General features: G+C 42.8%; 1 protein-coding gene across 5 annotated transcripts in view; it reads right to left on the reverse strand.

Moving 5' to 3' along the window:
• Positions 1-25,321, reverse strand: part of LOC121872657 — a 134,337-nt gene that overhangs the window by 60,339 nt on the left and 48,677 nt on the right. For 4 of the 5 annotated variants that reach the window (XM_042375598.1, XM_042375599.1, XM_042375602.1 and 1 more), the window contains 5 exons: positions 25,014-25,207; positions 24,179-24,289; positions 3,983-4,243; positions 2,096-2,196; positions 166-782 (listed from right to left, as the gene is read on the reverse strand). In XM_042375598.1, the coding sequence (XP_042231532.1) occupies positions 166-782; positions 2,096-2,196; positions 3,983-4,243; positions 24,179-24,289; positions 25,014-25,207 (1,284 nt within the window). The remainder of the gene's footprint in view (positions 1-165; positions 783-2,095; positions 2,197-3,982; positions 4,244-24,178; positions 24,290-25,013; positions 25,208-25,321) is intronic. The other variant, XM_042375600.1, reaches the window with a different exon arrangement.

Genomic DNA, 25,321 nt, shown 5'->3' on the forward strand with positions numbered 1-25,321 from the left:
AATACAGTACTATTAAATAAATTTATTACTTGATACTAGCAATAGTTCAAAATCCTAACTTTCTTTGACTTTCAAAAATTTCTCCAAGATCATTAAGAAAATCATTCCAATCATCTTCGATGTTGCCATCATCAAGAAATGTCTGTGGAGCAGCCATGAGCTTACCTGAGGCTGAGGATGGCGGTGGGGGGGACTCTACATCTGGCGGGGGAGGTAGGAGAGGGTTATTGGCTTGTTGTTGTTCTACACTACTCAGTGAGGACACTGAGCTTATATGGGAGGAAGTTGGGGAAGATGGCTGTTGTTGTTGGGGAGGTTCATGGTGTGCTTCCCCATTCACCAAAGGTGTGCTAACTTCTGCAGGAGATTTTATGGGATCTTCTGCAGGAGATTTTTTGGGATCTTCTGCAGGAGATTTTTTGGGATCTTCTGCAGGAGATTTTATAGGATCTTCTGCAGGAGATTCTATGGGATCTTCTGCAGGAGACTTTGTGGTTTCTTCTATAGGACACTTTGTGGGATCTTCTGCAGTAGACTTTGTGACATCTTCCACAGAAGACTTGGTAGGTACTGGGGATTCTGATTCTTCTGGAATGGCTGACGGTCGATTTGAATCATCCTGTCGCATGGGAGGTGGCTTAGGAGGAGGGGGTGCTCTCCGTTTACCCCGTGAGGAAGATAATGAGAGGCTGGACGTAGAGACCACTGAAGTAAGATTGGTAGCCTGTGGGACTTGAGCAGCACGCACAGCCTCTGCACTACTTATCTCCGAACTTGTTGGGCTGTTGATAAAAGTAATGATGAAGACTGACCTGTATGAGAGTTCTACAAATCTTATAACAGTGCATGTCTTAACCTAAAAAATAATAAAATAAATACACTACATGAATTTCTGGACCTTAGGGTTTGTTTGCTTTTAATACTGTACAGTATTTTAGTAAAGTAAATAAAATTTTTCACTAATCACTACAGTATATTGTATTGTACAGTGTCATCTCCCTCAATTTCTTCTTGTTTAATGCTCACAATCACTTTTTACTGTTATTATCGGACTCCCCATGACCAATAATAGTAAAGTGCTTGTTTGCTCTCCAATGGGTCACTGGTTCCTGCCTAAGACTCCCCCAATTGATCCAGGTGTGAAAGGGTAATTAACTTTAGTTGGGGAAGGTGAAGATGGTCAGGTGCAGTATTGACTACACTACCTCCTACAGTACTGAAAAAAAGGCTTAGTCTACAGTTTACGGTATGTTTATTTGCACTGCCCCTAATGGGCCATCAGGCTTATGAGACCCACTTTCACTTCCTTACAATTAATATCACATTCATCCCCTTAATGAATGGTCTCCTCATATTTGGGTACAATAGTATAATCTGTATATTCTTCATTTGAATACAGTACATCTTTCCTATTACATGCCCCATGAACTGCTCCCTCTGTTTTACCACTCTCCTAAGCTGTGGTTGCAGGAGGAACGTGGTGGTGTGGGCGATGCCATTGAGAAATCCGACTGCGAGAGAGATTTAGGAGAAATGATAAGTAGGAACCTTAAGCCAAGTAAACAATGTGTTTTTGCTCGTAACAAGGCTCATAAAGTACTTGGGTTCATACAAAGGAGTGTTAGTTACAAGACTAGCGAGGTCATCTTACGATTATATCTTGCGCTTGTGAGACCTCACCTGGATTACGCAGCTCAGTTCTGGTCACGTATTACAGAATGGATATAGAATCCTTGGAAAGAATTCAGAGGACTCCCTCGAGAGACGTAGAGTGAGGGGCGACATGATAGAGGTGTATAAATGGAAGTCAGGGCTAAACAAAGGTACTCAAACTATCCAACCAGGAGCTAACTCGTAACAATGGTTTTAAATTAGACAAATTTAGATTATGGCGCGAAATAGGTAAACACTGGTTTGGAAACAGAGTAGTGGATGAATGGAACAAGTTACCAAATATCATCATTAACTCGAATATGCTGGATAGCTTCAAACATAGGTTGGATGCTTATATGAGCAATAAGGGTTGGGTGTAAATGGGACTGCCCAGTATGGGCCAATAGGCCCGCTGCAGTTTCCTCCATTCTTATGTTCTTACCTTGTGTAGGGCGAGCGCTGGTCGGCCTCGTGATAACCCGAGGAGTCAGAACTGCGGCGTGAGAGGCTGCTACCCCCGCCCTCACCACGCTCACTCTCCACCTGTATATAAACACATCCCATTAATAAAGTTTATTAAAAATAAATAAAAAAATCGCTACAACTAGAAAGTTTTGGAATACAACTTTGAGCAACAAATGAGTTCTAATACAAGTACAAGAACAAAAAATATTACTGTAATAAAGACAATCAAAAGTTGGTGCCTTAAGCTGGATGATGATAAAATCTACTATGTTATATCAAGTTGTTGTTATTAATTGTCCTGCCTTATGACCACAATAAAAAATTATCTGTGCTAGTGATACTGTTTTTTCTATATATGACTAAAGTAATAACATTACTGGTAGTGTATTATATATCATCTTGAACTCCAGCTGTTATCTAGAAAAGCTATTATTTTAATTTCGGTTATCTGGAGAATCTTAGGGATTTAACTCCCACCAGAAAAGGGGGTCTGGGGTGGCAAAAACCTCCCATTAGGTTATAGTTCCTGGGTTCTGTGGTTAGGTTGTGTTAGACTAGGTTAGGCTACATTAGGTTAGGTTGGATATTATAATACATGGATGGCCAAAACTAAAATTTTACCCTAGGAAATGCCTTTCAGTTTTAATATATTAATATTTTCAAATAAATCAGTTCTTGGATAAGGAAAAGACAATAAAAAATTGGTTACTTTAACAATTAATGGCAAAAATTGAAGATATCCTCTCGTTAAATACAAACTGTAGAGAAAATTATTACTGTATCCTGTAGTGGCATGTTTGCAGTAGTATGAAATACAGTACAGTACATACAGGTACACCTATACTGTACTGTTAATCTAGATTAGGTGGAAGTAACAGAGCACAGTGGAAAATGATCTAAACAGTATATCTTTAATTAAACATTAGAAAGTGCATATTATGCTTAATTGCCTTAGCCACAAGATATCATATTTGTACCTTGTAATTATACTGTTTAGTACAGGTACTGTACAGTACAGTAATTCTGCTGGCCAACTATTATTCTGTATTTATTATTGTTATTATTACAGGTAGTAATGTAAAGAGGCAGATCCAGGAATATCAAAAGGGGTGTGTGGGGGCCAAGAAGTTGTGGGTGGGGGAACATGGCGAGCAGGGCCGGAATCAGGAGTGGGCAAAGTGGGCAGCTGCCCAGGGGCCTCCACATATCAGGGCTGGTCGACTTGAAACCACATGAATGACTCTAGTCATGTCTCACTTTAGTGTGTGTGTGTGTGTTGGGAATTTGTACACTATCAATAAATATACAGTTAATTAAAAATTTCTCAATGTTCTAATTTCCTCCATATAACTGCATATGGCTTCAAAATTCTCCAAAGAAGTGTTGAAATTTTCCCGGGGGGCTTACAGCGCCCCCCAGAACTCCCAGATGTTTATGGTTGCTTCACTCGCCACCCCACCCTCTTGGGTAGTTATAATGAGGGGGGCCTCCACAAAGAGGCTGCCCATGGGCCTCCATAGGTCTAAACCCGGCACTGATGGCGAGCACAGCAAGCCCACCCAGTTGGAGGGCGCTATAAGCCCCCCCCCCCCTTTTTAATATGACCATCATAGGCCTGAGTACCGTACTGCATTATAGAAAAAGTATAATTTTCTGATGAAAAGGGGGGTCTGGACCCCCAAGAACCCCCTGGATCCGCCCCTGATATAAGAGTATCACTATTTCTATTACAGCTATTATTATATTACTACTACTTTCATAAAAATAGTATGCGGTAAGTACTGTACTAGTTTTTGAAAATTAGTTACACATTAAAACATGTCAATGGTAATCAAGTCGAATGCGAGGGTGGGTAGTGACTCACCTTGCCATTGGTGTGTGGTGCGGGCGTGGGTGCTGAGGGCGGGGGTGGCGGGGCGGGCGCCTGCCTCTTTCTGGTTTTAGCCAAGTTGAGGGAAGAGGTCGGGCGGGAGAGCTGGGGCTGGGTGGAAGTAAGGGTAGCGGAGGAAGAAGCGTGAGACAGCGGGCGCAGGGTAGGGCGGCTGTCAGCCGACTCATCAGAGCGGGCAGGGCTGATACTCCGCTCTCCAGCACTGCCCGACGACACACTACTGTCACCTGTTGACTGAACCACACAAACCATATTATAATTAAACATACCAACAACACCCATTTGTTTCAAACACGGCTGCAATTAGTAAACAATTTAAAAATCAAACAGTACATCCATCCTTCTGTCAAATAATTTATAGTCTGGCGGAGCACTTTTGTAATTTATCCAACTTAAGTTCAGGTCATTCGTATATTTTCCAAACATTATAGTTTCTCTAATATCCAATTAATTTCAATGAATTGGAATCTTAACCACGAAGAAAATTAAAAATACCAGCTGAAAAAAAATACTGTGTACTGTCGAAGTTTACTTTTGATCAAGTCGAGAGTAATTAAAACTGGCTAAGGCTACGTTTAACATTTTTAGCAGGAATGAAGCTAAACTACCTTAGTCAATGTACTCAAGCAAAGAGAACTTGCATTTCGTTCAACAGCATCTTACATTCAGTCAGGGGGTATTGTTACATGAAGGCGAAGCAAACAAAGGGGTATATCTGATAAAAAAATGTACATGCCAGCGAATTTATACCTGTACCTTAAGCCCATGTTTACAATGTTTTCACAAATCTAACACAGAACAATTTAAAAAAAGGAGAATTAACAATATAAAATACAAAATGGCTTAACAACTTCAACAATATGCTGTACAGTACTTACAGCCATGGACGCGTCGGTTATACACACACTACCATACCCAACACGGCGCACCCAAACCCTATAATGTATCATATATACTGCAGAAAAGTAATAATCATTCAACATCTTTGCTCCAACAACGAGAAGACTTTTTTATTTTTTTATTTTTACTAAATTTCCATTCGAACGAGATGAACAGAGCGTCACTCCGCAAGTCGATGATGATATCAAGGAAATTATTCGCCCCCAACGTGCATTTCATTTTGAACCTAGCGCTTATGTACAGTATATTGACAAAATATCTAATACGTACATAAAAGCCTATCAAACGGAGATACAACCGCCTGGGAAGATATTGGAAACACATTATGTTGTCTAATGGTAGACCCTGCTGCCATATGGCATCACAAAAATTGTGGCCAAGTTCTAGGTAGCTGATCTGACATTCTGCTTCATTTACACACAACACAATTGCAGGTTCTCAATTGTTTCTCTTACGTTGACAACACAACATACATATATCGTTTCTCACTATCTTTTTTTTTCATTTTGTATTTTTTTATTATTAGTATTTTGTTTTTTTATTATAATTCTTATTTATTTTGTATTATTATACCCCTCCTCCCCACCCCAGGTCCCTACGTGGGTCAGTGGTCTGTACCCGGGTGGACTTATGCTCGGGAAAAAAAAACACGTAAAAGGGAGAATTATTCACTGCTCCATTTCTATTCATTCTCTTCCTTTTTTATTAAACTTCTGAATGTTTTTTTTTTACTATTGTATTTACGGTCGTAACGACCCTAGCAGTTAACGGCCAGGAAGTCAACAGAAGCAAGGGTTTAATCTATTCAAAGTTATATACCATATTTATCCCATGTTTAGGTATTAACTACAGTGCATCAAATTAATTGAGGTGAGCGATCTTCAGACTTTCAAGATATGTTTTATTTAAGTGCGTGAGAATGATCAGGTATCTCATAATTATATGAATGACAAGGTATGACGTCTAGACTATTATCTCTGACCTAGTAACAAGGCAGAACGTTGACCTACACCCACTTAATGTAACCACGTCTTCCCTGACAGTTTCTATTAACCCAGGGGAGACCAAACTAAAGGATAATAGACCTCGGGGGATACATAGGAAGATTTGTGCATTATCCTAACCAGATAAAAAAAATAGATTACAAAAAAGTTTTGGCTATGCATTTTCTAACGAAACATTTAGTTACTGCATTAAGTTACCTTGTGACAGCTTTCACATATTTGCAACAGGCATTTCGTCTTGTGACTTTCTTATGGGAAAAGCCCATTGTATTAGAGTATTTCTATTTTTTTCTTTTGTTTAGTGAAGCAACTTCCATGGTTAATATTAATAACAGTTCATTAAGCCCCACTTTCGAAACGTAACTTTCGAGTGACGGCGTCCAATTACAGTTAGTACTAGGAGTGTGAACAAGAGAGCCGGGAGGATAACAGCTGACGGCGCTAAATGTAGAGCAATGAAAGCGTCACATTAAACTGCCACAAGAAAATATTAATCCCCGTCATTAAAAGACTGTTGTTGTAAACTTAGTCGTAACTGAGGCTTCCTCTTACCAATGTTGAGAACAGTTGTTACGTCATAGGTTCAATTAATCCTTCAACGAACCTCAACAGCCTGGCGTATGTTGGCTCTTGAGTTTTCTGGGAACACGATATTAACACGCCTGAAACTAGCCCCGAGAATTTAACAATCTTATCCAGGTCCTCAGAGGTAGTGTATAGTGTATTAACAATGTGTTTCCGTGACACACACACACATCATTGAGTAACAAGGACGAAGCCTACCAGCCTCGCAACATTCAACAGTTATAATTAGGTGGTAAACGATGATAATGTGTCTCGTTGAGCACATCAGCCCAAGCGCTCTCACTGCGGTCGGTACATCTTACACCACTCGGCTACAAGCAAGTTGCAACACCATGCATTAATTGCCCTCACGTATTGCATAACACCTCAGAATATTGTTAAGTTATTGCAAAAAGCCACAAGCTTCCCAACACAACCATTTCCTGATACACAGAGATACTGGTTACCCCAGGGATCGGTCCTCCGCGCGGACGATGGATGTTACTCATAATTAAGCTGAATTAAGCTAAAACACTCATACATTGTCTCCTCCATTCACTTCTACATTAACTTGATGACCTTTAACCCTTGTAAAATGGCCACGGACAAAATAATCCAAATTCCCAATTAAAATGGCTGAGGTGTGATGGTTTATGGGTTAACCCCCAAAGTGTGAAATTTTTTGTAACCTCAAAAATTATTCACCGCATATCATTGTTCAACAGCGTACCAAGGTAACTTTTATCGCAACCAATGAATTTTAGTAAATCTATGGCAGATAACTTAATTACAAATCCAAATTCGGGATATTCAATCCAATTTCTATGTTAACTGAGTGGTCACTACACACTGGACCACAAGTACTGTACAAGCCGAGTAAGATTCATATTAATTGGATCATAATCGACAGTGACGATACTTATTAATTTTAAGAAGAAAAGTTGGAAATACAAAATGTCTTTCCCTTTAATCTGGGTCAGCCATAATTACACCAAACCTCTAACTCATCTATATAGGTTAGGTTAGTTGATATAACTTAGGGAGAACATCTTTACAAAACTGTTCGATCATATAGTTAAGGGAGAATACCTGTCCCCAAAACACTTATGATCTAAAATTATGGTTGAAAATTTGGTGGGATTATTTTTTATTATATTTTTTTCCACCCAACAGCTGGTGGTTGAATGTAGTGTCTCGGTATATTATCTTGATGCAGCTTTGATTTTTCTTTTTACTTTGATTTTGTGTGGGAGTGAGGATGAGGGAGAGAAGGAGTGAGGAAGAGAAGGAGTGAAGACGAGGGAGAGAAGGAGTGAGGATGAGGGAGAGGAGGAGTGAGGATGAGGGAGATGAGTAAGTGTGTCAGTGGGTCGGTGGGACACAGGTGGACGTATTTGTTGGCCAGTAATAATCGGGTGCGTCTGTGTCTGTCTATCCTCTAAACAACGCCAAGTCGAGTCACACACACACACACACACACACACACACACACACACACACACACACACACACACACACACACACACACACACACACACACACACACACACACACACACACACACACACACACACACACACACAGAGGAAATTTCTCCAAATTAGTCATGCAAGGATAATGTGTTGTTGGAATGAAATTGGCCCTCCTGACACTCCCTCTTACTGGCCCTCCTGACACTCCCTCTTACTGGCACTCCCTCATAATGGCACTCCTGACACTCCCTCATAATTGCACTCCTGATTACGCCTAAGATACAGTCATGTCAGAATCATGTATTACGCATGACACCCCTGCATGTGGTGTATACAAGGAGGCGGGACTCTTAGTCTGGGTATTGTATAAAAGAAAGAACCAGCAGTGTCCCCATGAGTGCCAGTATGAAGGAGTGTCAAGAGGGACAGTATGGTGTCAGGAGCCAGATGAGTGAATATCAGTATGAAGAGGAAGTGGGCAGGGGGCACGGGTGCAGGAAGGCTGGGGGCACGGGTGCAGGAAGGCTGGGGGCAGGGGCACGGGTGCAGGAGGCTGGGGCAGGGGCAGGTGCAGGAAGGCTGGGGCAGGGGGCAGGAAGGCTGGGGGCAGGGGGACAGGTGCAGGAAGGCTGGGGGCAGGGGGAAGGGAGCAGGAGGACACAGAAACAGGAAGGACTACCTAAGATCAACTGAATATGAGCGTGGGGGTGGAAGGAGGGTGGGTGGGAGGTGGGGTGGGTGGTGGAGGGTTGGTGGGTGGTGGTGGAGGGGTTGGTGGGTGGGTGGTGGAGGAATCACTAGAGGGTGTCATGGGAATGTGTAAGCCAGACCTAGATAAGTTAACCTCAACACACCACTATTTAGGGCACTGATATGATAAGTCAGTCATCTGGGGGGAGGGAGGGAGAGGGTCTACAATCACTAAGAAGGGGGGACGGTGGGGGGGAGAGGTGGGGGAGAGAGAGGGGTGGGGAAAGGGTGGGGAGGGAGGTGACTTACAATCACGGGGGAAAAGGAGCAGGGAGGGCTAGCATTCAGGGAAGAGGGGCGGGAGGGGCGGGTAGGACTGTATATGGACGAGGTGGGACTTGTGGTGGATGGGACGTGGGGGTGATACGGAGGGGAACAATCAGTATGTAGTGGCGTGTTACCTATTATCAGTCACTACCGTGTCTACCCCCGCCGCACTGCCCATAGTCACCCTGGCACGGTATGAAGGTTAAAGCACCACACGGCCTTGCCTAAGTTAACTCACTCCCATCTAAACTTACTACAACTTATTTAAATCGACAGAATCTAACTTAACCTAAACCCAACCTAATCTAATCTAACCAAACCTAACTCAACTTAAACTAACCCAACCTAACTTAACCAAACCAATCCCAACCTAACCTAAACTACCACAACCTAACCTACTCAAACCTAACTTGACCTATCCAAATCTAGCCATCCCTTATCATCCCTATTCCAGATTTGACAAAGAAACGGGACTACAGAGAGCTGGCGAACTTTTATGCCCGTGTGAAAAATGAGACCTTAGCCGTGACACACACACACACCTCTCTAGGACACCATCCCAGCATCTTCACTAGTGACGCTGTGTTACGCATCAACATATAATATTAGGTTAGCTTAGCATTAAGGTGTTTAATAATCAGGTGAAATAAGATCGGGGAGTCTAATAATCACATAATTCATATTCTGTATATACCGTTACTTGGGGACGTAGACTATGAGTGAACAACACCCGGGTAAAGAATCGCACCGAGTATAAATATAATTACATAAGAATGGAGGAAACAGCAGCGGGCCTATTGGCCCAAACTGGGCAGTCCCATTTACACCCAGCCCCTATTGCTCATATATCCATCCAACCTATGTTGGAAGCTATCCAGCGTGTTCGAGTTAATGATGATGTTTGGTAACTTGTTCCACTCATCCACTACTCTATTTCCAAACCAGTGTTAACCTATTTCGCGCTTAAATCTAACTTTGTCTAATTTAAAACCAGTGCTACGAGTTCGTTCCAGGTTGGATAGTTTGAGTACCTTTGTTATATCACCTTTGCTTAACCCTGACTTGCATTTATAAACATCTATCATATCGCCCCTCACTCTACGTCTCTCTCTAGGGAGTGCAGATTCAGACGCTTTAACCTGTCTCTGTACTCAAGGTTCCTAATGCCCGGGATTAGTCTTGTCATTCTCCTCTGTATGCTTTCTAGGGATTCGATAACCAAACTGTAGTACGGTGACCAGAACTGAACCGCGACTCGGAAACTTGGAAGAAATTAAAAACCACCATGAGCACAGTAGCTACCTGTGAGACTGAAGTGGAAGCCTGTGTGACGTTTTCTGCGAGAGGTGGAACAAAATAATCTACGGAGATGGCGCTTTTGGAGAGAGAGAGAGAGAGAGAGAGAGAGAGAGAGAGAGAGAGAGAGAGAGAGAGAGCATCTTTTATCTGCCTACAAGACGATTCACTTCTCGTCCCTCCAATCGTACATCAACACTTGCCGCGCTGATAAACCCCACAATAAAGACAACAACTGTGTTTATGACTTCACCACTTCCTTTAAATACATTCACTCAACCATTACATTCTCTAAATTGAAGGATATACTCGGGGGTTTATCCTGCTGCTCCTTTACATAATTAAGAGCTGAGATCTCGTGTGTGTGTCTAAAGGGGGATATTTACACCAAGTCTTCAGGGCCATTCATTGTATGTTATGTTTACTCTGAAATCTGTGTTGACCCCTAAACACACTACTCATCGGTTCATTATTTGATAAAACACTAATTTTTTGGAGGATCACGGACACACTACAAACGTAAGCTCTCTCTCTCTCTCTCTATACACACACACACACACACACACACACTACCAAGCCAAATGTGATCCCATGATTTGTTTTCATAATCTACCTTAACAAAGCATGGTGACTTTTGGAGATATGTTGAGCACCAGAGAATATATCCATTATTATCTTGTTGGTGGGATTATGTCCAGCGGTAAAAAGTCTGATGGGATTTTCTCTCTCTCGTGTGTGTGTGTGTGCGTGTTTTGTAGCCATAGTTATTAAGAGGGGGGGGGAGAAGGAGGGAAGAAGAAGGGAGGAGAAGGAGGGAAGAAGAAGGGGGGAGAAGAGGATATGAGAGGGGTGGGGTGGGGAAGTAAAGGGAAGGCGTGGTGAAGGGTAGGGGAGGTGAGGGGCGCCATAAACCAAACATGTGAGGGGTCATAACTTGCCTCAACAGCGTAAGTGTGTTAAACAGTTACATAACGAACACTACGCCAGCTGCATCCGGCCGCCCAGGGACCTCCTCCCTACCCCTCCTTTTTATTATTTTTTTTTCCTCGGGATAATCTCGGTCGTCATTCATCCTCGGCACCTTGGCAGCTCACGACCGATTAAGCACGAGAGGGACACCTCTTAATCTGAACACCAGTAACATCAAATGTCCAAAGAGTAATTAGACTTGACCACCACTGTCTATCTTTCTCTCGACAATTATAAATTGGTCACTATTATTGCAACCTATATATATATATCTAAGCCGGGGTAATGTTGAGTTAGTGCTGTAAAAATACATGATAAGGTTAAACCAGTCTGGGCGATGGAGGTGAGGAGGGAGGGAAGTGACGTACTGTACCTCGTAAACTCCCCTTAAAAGTGAAGGTCGTACCACCTGGGGTCATGCCCTCTGAGGGTTCTGTCACCTGGGGATTCCTAACACCTCAAGGTAACACACGAGGGTTATGCCAATTAGGGGTTGTGTTGTCTAACAGTTCTGGTACAGGAGCCCTGACACCAGTTCTGACAGCTGGGAATTATGACACCCAATGGCTCAAACATTTGGAAATGCTGACAAACAGGCCTGTGTCGTCCCAAGTGCATTGACATACAGTATGTGGGGGAGGGTTACAGCACACTGGGGTTGTTATATAATATGGGAACTGGATTACTCGAGGGTTAAGCCACCTGGGTGGGTTGGGAGGATGAGTGAAGAGATGCAACTTGAGAGGTCGTATGTGAGTGGTTCTATCCTGTCCACTCTCTTCTCTACGTGATGTAACCGAAGTTGGTCATCGAAAGTATCTAATAAATGCCCTTGATGGAGGTACCTGATTTGTTCCGGTTTTCCTTGACAATAACTAAATAACATTAAATCTATTGAGATCGCAATAATAATAATAATAATAAACAATAACAACAATAATAACAATACTAAAAATAACAATAATAATAAAAGCTACACAATATCCGATATATAATTCATACACTGAACCTTTCACGTATAACACTTAAGGACCCACTGGCCTTAACCTCTAATTATTTCACGGACAAACACTGGACCGGCTAGCAATGACCTCAACCTTTGACCCAAGTGACTCCCACAAACTCACCATTTATTCTCACCATCCACTCTCGCCGTTGAGGGTTGGCGACCACGGCCCTCTCTACACTTAAGTATTTTCGGCCTGTCTTTACCAACCCTCCCAGATTTTGCATTTTTGGAGGACCACAGCTTTTTGTATCCCTCATCCCTCCCAATATCTGCCTTCCTCTGGCCTTCCTACCCCCATTACATAACCACAGCACCTCTACTTCCTTCTGGTAAAAATTCCCAACATTTCACTCTGTCGCCCTAAGCTGGCCCTCACACATTAAGGCCTCTTGTGTCTACACCTTGTAAAAAAAAAACACACACAAGGCGAGAACAATTTATGAGTGTAAATTGCATTCCTGTTATACTGTATTTATGATGGGGGGAATTGAGTCTCTAAACGCATAAAATCCTTCGTAACCTCAATATGACCTGACTTTTAAACTGGTCAAATTATGGATACACAGAATGGAGATCATCACGTAATAGTTGTTGCTACCGTAAAAAAAACCCAGTTATCACTCAGTGTTGTTTAGGTAATCGATAACGGAGAATCTGTTACGCCAGTCGACTATATAAATATCACGCCGATGGGATAAATAAAAGCTCGTTACTGGTAAGTTAATCAAGGAGCATTATCAGAAAAGCACGTGCACTCACCCCTTGTGTTAACTCAAACACGTGCACCCCTCTCAAGTAAACACAGAAACACGTGCACCCTACCACATGTAAACACAGGAGTACGTGCAACCCTCTTGTAAATACAAACACGTGCAACCACCCTCAAGTAAACAAGAGCACGTGCAACCACCCTCAAGTAAACAAGTTGGCGATATGTCTTCTTGGGTAACATTTATTCTCTTTCATCTTCGTGGACACCAGCATGTGAAGGGTTGCCAGTGACTGAGCACCACTTACAAAGAAGCAATAACATCCCAAACGAAATTGAGAAGACTTGGCGGGGGGTAAACTAAGCTACTTGTGAGTTAGACGACCAATGTTGTGGTGGTCAGTCAGCGAGCACCTGTCTGGGGGTTCAACATTGAGCTTCACACACCATCAACACCACCTGTGATTGATGTGTACTTTTGGACGGCCGGAGACCAAATGACCGGAGGTGCGGCAATAAACAGTCTGGTATTCCTATGTTCAGGGCTGGGCTGGGCTGGGCTGGGCTGGGCTGGGCTGGGCAGGGCTGGGCAGGGCAGGGCAGGGCAGGACTAAATAATCGTCAACATAAGGAATGTCTCGGGATGGGGTGGCAACCCTGGCTAGGTCTCTAGAGGGGGCAGTTCAAAGGATATCGAAGTCTTTAAGCTGCTAGGGGAACATATGGGCACGGGGGTGGGGGAAACTGCAGTGGGAGCGGGTAAACAAAGTAAAAGATTACAGGGAAATAGTGTTAGGAATGATGACAAAACTAAATTAAACAGGGAGTTTAAAACTAAAAGCGGTAAAGGGAGGACTCAGAACACGACTAACTTAAATGTCTACTACGCAAACAGTAGAAGTATGAGAAACAAAATGGATGATATTAGGGCCTTGGTATGTACCGAAAAAATCGATATAATAGCATTCACTGAAACATGGATCAACCTAGACTCACGTGAGTTGCCGGTCGAATACCAAATTGCGAGTTACAAATTGTTCCATACCGATAGGCAGACCAGGAAAGGAGGCGGAGTAGCAATCTATGTTAGGGATAATCTGAAGTGTGAAATAAATAAGGAAATAAAAACTGAACGGAATACTGAAACAATTTGGATAGAATTAAGCGACGGTAGGGAAAAATTAGTCACAGGAGTAATATATAGACCTCCCAATCTTGATAGAGTCAATGAGCGACTTATCTGGGATGAAATGCGCAGGGCTTCCATACACAACAAAGTCTGTATAGTAGGCGACTTTAACCTTGGCCAAATAGATTGGACTGACCTTACAGGTAACTCAGAATCAGAGGATTTTCTCGAGATGATCCAGGACTGTTTCCTAAGTCAACATATAACTGAACCCACACGGGGAAATAATATACTCGATTTAGTTCTGTCGAACAGAGAAAACCTCATTAGCAATGTCGAGGTAGGGAACTAACTTGCAAACAGCGATCACAAAGAAATTAGATTCCAGTTAGATTTTCAGGGCAGACGTAAGGAAAATTCCACTAAAGTACCAGATTTCAGAAGGGCAAACTTTGACAGTTTAAAGAGGCAGCTGAGAGAGGGGGTGTCGCGCTTGGCCGTGAACCTGACAGATGACTCCGACCTGATAACGACATCTGAGATTGCCGAGTTCCACGACAATTTAAATAATGAGTTACTTAATGCACAAAGGCAGAACATACCATACAAAAAACTCAGATCAGACAACAATGACCCTAAATGGATAAATAATTATTTAAAGAACATCATTGGCCAAAGGAAGGCTATAGGTAGAAGGGTAAAGCGTGGCAAAATTTACCTCCAGGATTATTATAAGATATTGGCGAGTAGGGTTAAAACCGAGATAAGGAAAGCCAAGAGGAATAATGAGGTTAGGATAGCAAGGGAGGCGAAGACAAATCCCAAAGAATTCTACCAAATGTATCAAACTAAAACACGAGAAAAGATTGGACCAATACGGTCAGATACTGGCGAGCTCACTGATAACGACGGAGAAATGAGCAATAATTTGAATAAATATTTTTCAACAATTTTCACCACTGAAAATTTAAACATGATACCCGAGGCACCGACTCTATTCAGAGATAGTGAAGAAAACAAATTAAGCGAGATAGTAGTGACTAGTAACGATATTAGTAAGCAAATAGACAAACTAAAGCCTAATAAGTCACCTGGTCCCAATGAGATATTTGCCAGAGTATTAAAGGAATGTAAGGAAGAGCTTAGTATGCCCTTAGCAAAGTTGTTTAACATGTCCCTAAAAACAGGTGTAGTACCAGAATCCTGGAGGATAGCGAATGTAATACCGATTTTCAAGAAGGGGGATAGATCACTATCCTCTAACTACCGTCCAATCAGTCTAACATCAATAGTAGGCAAATTACTGGAAGCAATCATTTCAAACTCTATTCGAAATCACCTGGAAGCACCGATTGATCAATGATTCCCAGCATGGCTTCTGGGGGCGTTCTTGTCTAATAATCTATTAACATTCTTTTCATCAGTTTTTCGAATGGGTGGACGAGGGGCACAATTATGATGTGGTATATCTCGACTTTAGCAAAGCCCGACAGAGTCCCCGAAAGACTAATTAGAAAGGTAGAAGCACATGGCATCAAAGGTAACATCCTTAAATGGATTAGGGGCGTGGTTACAGGACAGGAAACAGCGGTGAGCATTAACGGCACTAAGTCCCCATTGGAGCAACGTCACAAGTGGAGTTCCCCAAGGCTCAGTACTTGGACCATTATTGTTTATTATATACATAAACGACATAGATATCGGCATAGACAGCAACATAAGTAAATTTGCTGATGACACTAAAATAGGACGTGTATCAAATCTGACGAGGACTCGGCAAAACTACAAGAAGATCTAAACAAATTTTTCGAATGGTCTGAAAAATGGCAGATGAAATTCAATGTCGACAAATGTAAAGTACTCAGCATAGGAGATGTAAACAGGGAAACCAGATACCAGATGAACAACGATGCCATAGAGAAATCCGACTGCGAGAGAGATTTAGGAGTAATGATAAGTAGGAACCTTAAGCCAAGTAAACAATGTGTTTTTGCTCGTAACAAGGCTAATAAAGTACTTGGGTTCATACAAAGGAGTGTTAGTTACAAGACTAGCGAGGTCATCCTAAAACTGTATCTTGCGCTTGTGAGACCACACCTGGATTACGCAGTTCAGGTCACCGTATTACAGAATGGATATAGAATCATTGGGAAGAATTCAGAGGAGAATGACAAGACTAATCCCGGGCATTAGGAATCTTGAGTATAGAGACAGGTTAAAGCATCTTAATTTGCACTCCCTCGAGAGACGTAGAGCGAGGGGGCGACCTGATAGGGGTGTATAAGTGGAAGTCAAGGCTAAACAGGAGCGAACTCGTAACAATGGTTTTAAATTAGACAAATTTAGATTTGGGCGTGAAATAGGTAAACACTGGTTCGGAAACAGAGTAGTGGATGAATGGAACAAGTTACCAAATATCATCATTAACTCGAATACGCTGAATAGCTTCAAACATAGGTTGGATGCTTATATGAGCAATAGGGGTTGGGTGTAAACGGGACTGCCCAGTATGGGCCAATAGGCCCGCTGCAGTTTCTTCCATTCTTATGTTCTTAAAGTGTCAGGGAGGCTCCGGGGGACTTGGTGTTTTTTTTACAAGGAAAGTCAGAACAAATATCAACTCTGTTATAATTCATAAGATGTGTGAAAGGAGCTTAAGAATCTCATCTGGTTTTGCGTGACGTCATCTGAGGGGTGGGCCAATCAGAGCCAGTGAATGTAAGATCACAGAGGCACGAGCTTGTGGTTGGCTGACCACGAGGACAACACCTGGCCCACTCTGGCACTTCCGTATTCCCAACAGTTCACATTTTTACATTGTACATCTTTTAGTACAATGATATCATGAGTTCGTACATGGGTAAGATCACCCGAGAGATTTATACACAGCAATTTCCTGCTCATAGGTAATTATACACCCTAACTAACTAATAAACTAACTAAGAATAATACAAAATCATAAGTCCTGTTGTCTCTGTAGGGTTGCCAAAAGCCTTCGTCCGTTGTGTCATTTTTTCAACACAATTTTATAAAGGGAATTTTTTGAGTGACTGTACTTAACACAAATTTGCTGCTGACGTTGTCAAGTCCCCTTCGCTGCCTCACAGTCATATCTTTCAAGAGCCAGAACACAAGGCGATGGTGATAGAAAATACTGTGATGAAAACTAGGACTGGTTGAAATCTGTTGGTATCTGAGTTATCGTGTTCACAACCACCAGACACACGGGTAGATAGCTAGCCTTCTTGTTCGCCCCTCCAGGGATGACGGAGACTATAAAAAATACACGCATCTTAAGTCAGAGTCCTCCTCCACGCGACGCCTCCCACCCTCTTCTGTAAAAGTCTAATTTATTTACATATTCAAAATTAGAACGTTTGAGACAACAATTCCCCAACGTTACTCTTACGACCATCTTCATCGCAGATAGGTTGTCTTACAATAAATGGTAGGACGGTAATATGATTTACTAGTGACTGGCACCATCAGTCACCACCACCTGCACCTCCAGACTCCAGTCAACAGGATGGCCAATGAAAGTCCCTTGATGACGGTCCTGCCACCTGCCACCACACACCTGTCTCTACACATCCCTAACATGTCCCTCTTTAAACTAACTCCCTCCATAAATTTATAAGGATATATTACGTCTATGAAAAAATACATTATAATACTGTACATTATCAGACACAGTTGGCAACACAAATATTTATTACTTAGTTGCTGTCTTTTTTATTTGCACACATCTGTCTTGACGCTATCTGAAGTCGTTGACGATAAGGTAACTGGGAAGAAACAATCAAAGTACTGATATTTTTTTGTACAGACACGAGCACTGCGGCCACGGTCATGATCTGTGTCGAGATTTACCCTTAGCTGAGGACACTCGCTGGAAGATCAGGTGGCTGCAGTGTTTCTACTACGTTCACCACTCCACATTTCTTGCACTGAGGTACCTTCTATCCCTCCCCTACATACATGATACTCACCGGTCTCTGAGTGTTGCGAGACGTCATATTGCAGGCTTAGCTTCTCTTACGCCTAAATAAGTATCCAAACATGCGTGTTTACTGGTGGTGTGAAGCCTAGGAGTGAAGACAACGATGACCACGTCCAGCGAGTTACGTTGTTATCCTTGTGTAACTGTTATCCAGGGAAGACTCTTAGCCTGGAGAAACTGTCAGGCTGGGGTAACTGTCAGGCTGGGGTAACTGTCAGGCTGGTGACACTGAGGTACACGACTCGCTACTGCCACCAGCTACCACCACTGGGTCGACTATCTGTGGCTGCTGCGGTTTTACGAATATTGTTGTACGGCTTTTGTTTGTCGCTGCTCACCACTAATGCACCACGCCTTTCTATTGCCCTAAACGTTACTCCCTGATAACCTGTGGTGATTACAGGTATGATATAGAGGACATAACACACTAATACCTGACGTTTACCTGTCACTGACATCAGGGGTCTCGTCTCTCACACTATATGCTAAACTGTGTCATTATCTATAGACGTCCTCAACCTCACTCTAAACCCGACACCTAAACCTAAGCCCTGCACTAAAAATATATTATAAATAAATCGCCTTAATTTTAATGGGAACACATCACACCAACACCACCTGTACCGCTTCACCGCCTGTCTTCCTAACTCTCGGCCAACACCCTAGAGCTAGACGTAATCAGTGCCGGATTGAACATCAATATTTACTCTACGTGCAGTCTATGACATGAAAGATTTACCCTCTGTTTACCTGCCGCTGGTTTACGGGGCCCCTCTCTCTCTCCTTCCTTCCGCTATCAGTCAACGACCAGGCTGCACTGATCGTCTTTTGTTCTATTTACGCCATTAGTAATTGAAACTTGTACACTTGCATCCACAGCTTCAGGAGAAACAGTCTTGGGGAAGAACCATACTAATAACTTAAATACAACTCATATTTTGCTTTTAATATATAATTTTCTGTGTTTTAATGTGGGTTTAATTGTATCTTGCGGTGGGTCTCTCCTGAAGGTGTCGAGGGAGGGGTCGTGTCACACTAAGTAACACACTATAGTCACACAGTGTTCTGATGTCGCCTCTTCTCTTGTGTATACAGTATGTTATGTATAATTTACAGCGATTCTGATTCTGACAACAAAGATTCCAATATTTCTCAAAAGTATGTAAAGATAAACTTTTCTTGTCAACCCTCCACTGAGTGAGTGAGTGAATGAGTGGGTGTTAAATGTTCCTCCTGCCTTAGATGCCTGACTGTATCGACACAATCATTAAATTACTCTTCTTTCAATTTCACTTTCCACACTTTCACCACCACCAGAAGCGATGCTACAGCTCCGCCGTCCTCGCTGTTGGCGTTTTAATGCAAACTCCTACACTTGAGATAGGAGTCAACTTCTTCAAATTAAGATGACCTCAAAGATGCTAACACACCTCAACATCATCTCAGCAAGAGAATATTACACAGGACAATGACCCCACCCCCTACTCCCAGCCTCAAGGGGTATGTCTGACGTCTTTGGCTGTAAGACCTCTCACATTATCACCCCACCAAGCATTTCACTAACGCTAAAGTCACGGCTGTTGTCCTGGCAGCCCACACCACCCCACCAACCTCATTCCAACACAGACGAGAGAAAATATGACTGGTGGCCATCAACACTGGCCTCTCCATCTTGTTTCCTGTCAAGTGTTATCTCTGAGCATTATAATGGCCTGTACCACATCACTCACCGCTGTCTCCACGTCAGTTTAAGTCCTGGATGAGGGGAGGGGAGTCACCTACTACAGTGAACTCTCATCACCTGACACCTGTAACTAGATCTCCCTTCTTCCCTCACCTGACACCTGCATCAAGATCACCCAACTCATTTCCTTGACACCTGCATCTAGATACCCCCTTCCCTCGACATCATCTGGGGTCTTATCCACTCCACCAGGCCCACCGTTTGCCCCCTCCCCCTGTCACCGTCATCTCACCACCATCACGACCCCTAATACCTTCCGGCCTCCTTAAGTCATAGATAACCCACCCTACCCATTTCCTGCCCTAACCTTCTACCCACACCATCTGTCCCTTCCTCACCACAGTATCCTGTTCTCTCTTACAACAGCAGCTACCCCTAGGTGTCCCCCCCCTGTCCTGTTAACTAAAGAGGGGCGGGGCGGGGCTGGGCTGGGCTGGGCTGGGCTGGAGCTGGGCTGGAGGCTGGGCTGGGCTGGGCTGGGCTGGAGCTGGGCTGGGGGGCTGGGCAGGGCAGGGCAGGGCAGGGCGTGGGTGTGAGCTGGAGGAGATACTTCACCCACTTAGGCCACCTGTTGCTTGGCGTTGCTCCTGTTAAGCCACTTCCCGTCACCACCACACCCACCCTCCGGCCCTACTTCACCCCACCCTTAACACACACACACACACACTTATACAATGCACTTAACCTCCAATCCCCCCACGGTAAACAAATACACAAACACCACATGCACACAACCCCCCCCACACACACAAAACACGGAAGCGATGCACACCCTTAGCTGTCGGACAGATAAAAGTGCTTTCTACAACGCTAATAGCACGTCTCACCGCTGCTGCCGAGATCGTAGTCAACCCGCCAGAAGTAGTCAGGTCCCGCAAACTTATCCCTAGCTACGACACAAGCCATGGCCACTCATCAGCTCTTCAATGCTATGAACGATACCATCTCAATCAGAAAAGTTCCCTAACACAAGCTGAATAAAGAAAAGTCTTAATCATCAGATGAATAGAAATGTTTTTTTTTAAATCGTCAACACTCAATTTGTTACAATTTTATGTTAATAAGGCAATTCACCGGCACAGAATGACTCATCTTTACTAAAATGCTCTAAACTCACAATTCTCATAAATTTATAACAATTTAAGTTGTACTTACTCGGTAATTTTGTTAAAGAATGTTCCAAGGCAACTGAGTCTTAAACAGCGACACAGTTTAAACCTTGGTGTCGTAAGCTGAGCCGCCGGCAGACAGCGTCGACCAAACTGTCTCTCTCAGTTCTCTATTATAACATAAAGGTCTGGAACAATAATCTGGTCTCCCAAGCTGTCAGGTCTGACTCATGGGTGGTTTACGAGATCACTGGAGGCTGAACACGTGTGTTTATGTACAGTCAGATTTAATTTTGATAAACAACATCGTCTAATGATCGCCGTCACGTGTCTTGTACAATACGATCAACTGATCAAACGGGCCAAACACTCATATTCACACAGCTGCCATAATATAACTTGGGACAGAGCGAATGGGGCATTATATAATTATATGTAATGATTTAATATGCATATAACACTATATAATGATGTCATATAGAGAACTGGGATGATATAAGGTGATCAGTGTCTGACCAGCAGGGCGGTTACGACTCTGTACCAGAGTACAGTATTTAAATATGGCCGCTGTCTGTAACTTCGTCGTCTGCACACTTGCACGTCTTTGCAGAATTACAGAGTCAACACAGCTTAGATTATCTTCTCAAATAATGATGATTGTGCATTAGGCAATTTTAAAAATGGCAAAGTCAAGTTATATTGCGTTGGTAATTTTCTCGGTTAAGACGACATTGGTTGAAGCACGGAAGGGTATGTGGCCTTGACAGCAGTATCCTCACCGCTGTAGTATACAGAGAGGAGCTGTGGTCATCACTACCTGCCACGGTGTTGGCTAAAAATGTTTTGTCTGAAAAATACTACGAAAGTCTCAGGTAAAACTTAGGAAGCCTCCTCTACGCCAACACAGTCGCCAAGGTGGGACTGGGACAGTGGGACACTCGCCTCTCCTGCGTAACATGTTAACAGGCGAGCTGAATGTTATCTTTGGGCTAACAACAATTACTGGTCAAGTCATAATTTAAGGAATATGTTAGTTACTGTTATGCACTGCTGTTCTTCAGTAGCCAGGACCTAGACACACAACACAGCGTGACGAGACTGAGAACTTAACAGAGGGTGACGCAGTCATAAGACACAACAGTAAAAAACGCGGAGGCAGGACGCACTAAGCAATGCCTCCACCGCCCAGCGTCACCCTCGTGTGGCAACTTGTATTAAGTATGAAGACGGACACACACTCGTCTCTAAGTAACAATGCAAGTAAAAAAACAAGTACAGTAGATCAGCTGATATATACAACATTAGAACAAATACTTGCTCGTTTAGACAACCAGAAGATTAAGCAGTGTATATATTAAACCCACCAGCTCAACCTTTATATTTAACAAGTACATTACATAAGAACTTCCCAGTGAGCGCGTGTGTATAGTTTTACAGGAATTACATGTTCACAACTCCATATATATATATATATATATATATATATATATATATATATATATATATATATATATATATATAGAAAACGTGGATAAGATAAATCTTATAAAATCACACGGGAAGAAGAAACACAAGGAGCACCTTTAGCTTCAGTTGCCTCTGAAGATATATATATATATATATATATATATACACATCTTCAGAGGCAGAATCGCCTCCGCTAGGCAACGGTAGGACGCTACCCTCCGGGAGGCTCCACATTGTCTCACTGTTCAGTCCCCAAAACTTCTTCTTCCATCAATAGTTCATTAACGGTGTATGTAAGTTCCACCATGTTTTTCACTACAACGGTACAGCAAAGTATATTTGTTTGCATTAAACTGTTCTTATTTTATTGTCTAATCACTACATATAACACCACCCATCATCACTACATATAACAATATCCATCATCACTACGTATAACATCATCCATCATCACTACAGATCGGTAAAGTAATTTCCGAGATTCTCGTGCAGACACACAAACAAATAAACAGACAGACAGACAGACTTCTTTGTTTTATATATATATATATATATATATATATATATATATATATATATATATATATATATATATATATATATATATATATATATATATATATATATCACAACTGTTCGACGGAGGTTAAGTCGATACAGGTGTGTCCACTGACGGGAATACTAAAAACCATTCACTAAAGTCACAAACTCTTACACCAAAAATCAGTCCGGGGACAAGTTGACAGACGAGGCAGGTGTCCGCCCCTCCCACTTACCCACACTCATATTGACCCAACACTCCACCATTCACTCACTGATCATAACACTCATTGGTCACTATCAGCTGCTGGGGGAGGAAGAGAGAGAGGGGGGTGATATCATTGCGCCACTGACAGCCTTGTTGGTGTTTTTACATTTGTGAAATATATTACCAACACCAGGATATTCTTACCTCAGCCTGGAGGAAGAGAACAAGTCCAAAAGTTGTGTATCTACGTATTAATGTGAGAGTAAAAATGCATCGTGGGGCCTGTGACGATGATGCAAGTCTAGCTTTAGGCTGAGTTGTTCTAAACGAGGCGCCGAGTCCCTGTCGCCAGTCCTCAGAGGCGCCACCAACGGCAAGTCTGATTTATACATTCTATCTACGTTACCTACAATCTTTCGTAGATACTCACCAGTCAGACACATCACTGCCTGACACATTCTTACAATAGGTCAGTTTTATGGTGATTAAACATCCTCAAATTAGCTGGACAGTTGAATCAGACAAGGTTAGGGTGGTTTGGAACTAATTTTCAGGTGATCCCAATAGATAATTATATTGCTGGAAAATTAGCTTACTGGGCCGAGATGTTTGACTACAAACCCCAACACGTTCTCCCCACCTGAAGGTCAGGCTCTAGCTGGGTGAAGTAAGACGTTCTTATGGGAAATATTCATCGTCGCTCTTCTCTGCGTGTCGACCCACAACACCAATCGTATGACTATACAGTATTAGAATTACCTGGGATACTGCAGGTGATACTAGCAACACATAGGGTGCTGTTCGAGGCACTAGCAACACATAGGGTGCTGTTTAAGGTACTAGCAACACATTGGGTGCTGTTTGAGGTATCAACAACATACGGGGTCCTGCAGAAGATACTAGCAACACACTTAGTACTTCAGGGGGCGGTAGCAACACGTGATGGTGCTGGTAGAAGCTCTCATGTGAATATGCGTGTGCTTACGGGACCATCAAGCACCACCACCAACAAAGTACCAAGAGAAGACTCACAAGGCCAAGGCCGGGGCAGACGCAGCTTGGGTAGTCGCCAGCGCCCAGGTATCCTCGCGGCCACGCCCGACGGAAGCGATGGCGGAGAGTGAGGAAGGGCTGGTGCAATCCCTACACACACCCGACGGAGGCGATGAGGGAGTGTGGTGAGGCGTTGTGGTAGTGCCTACACATACCCGTAACTTTACCACATCATCATCTTCTACACAACTCACTACTGTACTCTCACTACTGTTTATATTATATGGTTCACTCTATCCTCTAAACTGAGCAAAAATAAATAAATACCCGACTATAAAATTAATTAAACTATCACAAAACATCACTACAGGAAGGGAGTCCAAATAGCACACAGACTCTAGTGCTAACAAGATGCGTTCTTTAATCTTTCAGTGAGAAATGAATGATTTAAACTATAATATTTTCCCCAAGAATCTGAGCCTGGACAGGTAAACAATCTCCCTCCTTCATGAGTGATTATTAAAGGTTCCCACGTTGAATGTTCCTCGTTAAGTGAAGATGTAAGACTTAATAATAACTATTGGACCTGAGATAAAGTACAACCTATACTAAGTCCAAAATTACCACCCAAATCACACATTCAATTACCACAAGCCGGGGGACAAAGCCATAAGCTCATTTATCCCCTAACTGGTGCCGTGGACGTGTGTAATTATCGTGTTAATTTTAAGCGTTATTTGTGTGCTTATAACTCTAAGTCAATTACGTACGTTCTTACATCACCAGTTACGAGAAGAAAAATAAGATCTTCCACTTGTGAATATTTTGAGAATCTAGACCATGGCGGAACAATAACAAGACGATGACTACTTACGGATTTTGCCTTCCTGTTGAAGAGTGAGAGCAGCCCCCGTCTCTTGGTGTCTTGAGGCTGAGAGATGGCGGACATGGTGAAGATGTCGGTGACGGAGAGTGGCGGGGCGCGGTAGTTGCGGGGCACGACACTAACCTCCTGCAGTTGGTAATCCGCCAGAGTACACGACCCCCGCAGCTTCTCGTCCACGTTCACTGCAAGAGAGAGACATAACCACCTCACTACTACATGTGTTACCAGTGACCAGGATTTAAAGGTAAACCAATAATAATAATAATAATAATAAAAATAATAAAAAAGCCAAAGTT

The sequence above is a fragment of the Homarus americanus genome, unplaced genomic scaffold (genome assembly GCF_018991925.1).
Source record: "Homarus americanus isolate GMGI-L3 unplaced genomic scaffold, GMGI_Hamer_2.0 scaffold39155, whole genome shotgun sequence".
NCBI lineage: Eukaryota > Metazoa > Arthropoda > Malacostraca > Decapoda > Nephropidae > Homarus > Homarus americanus.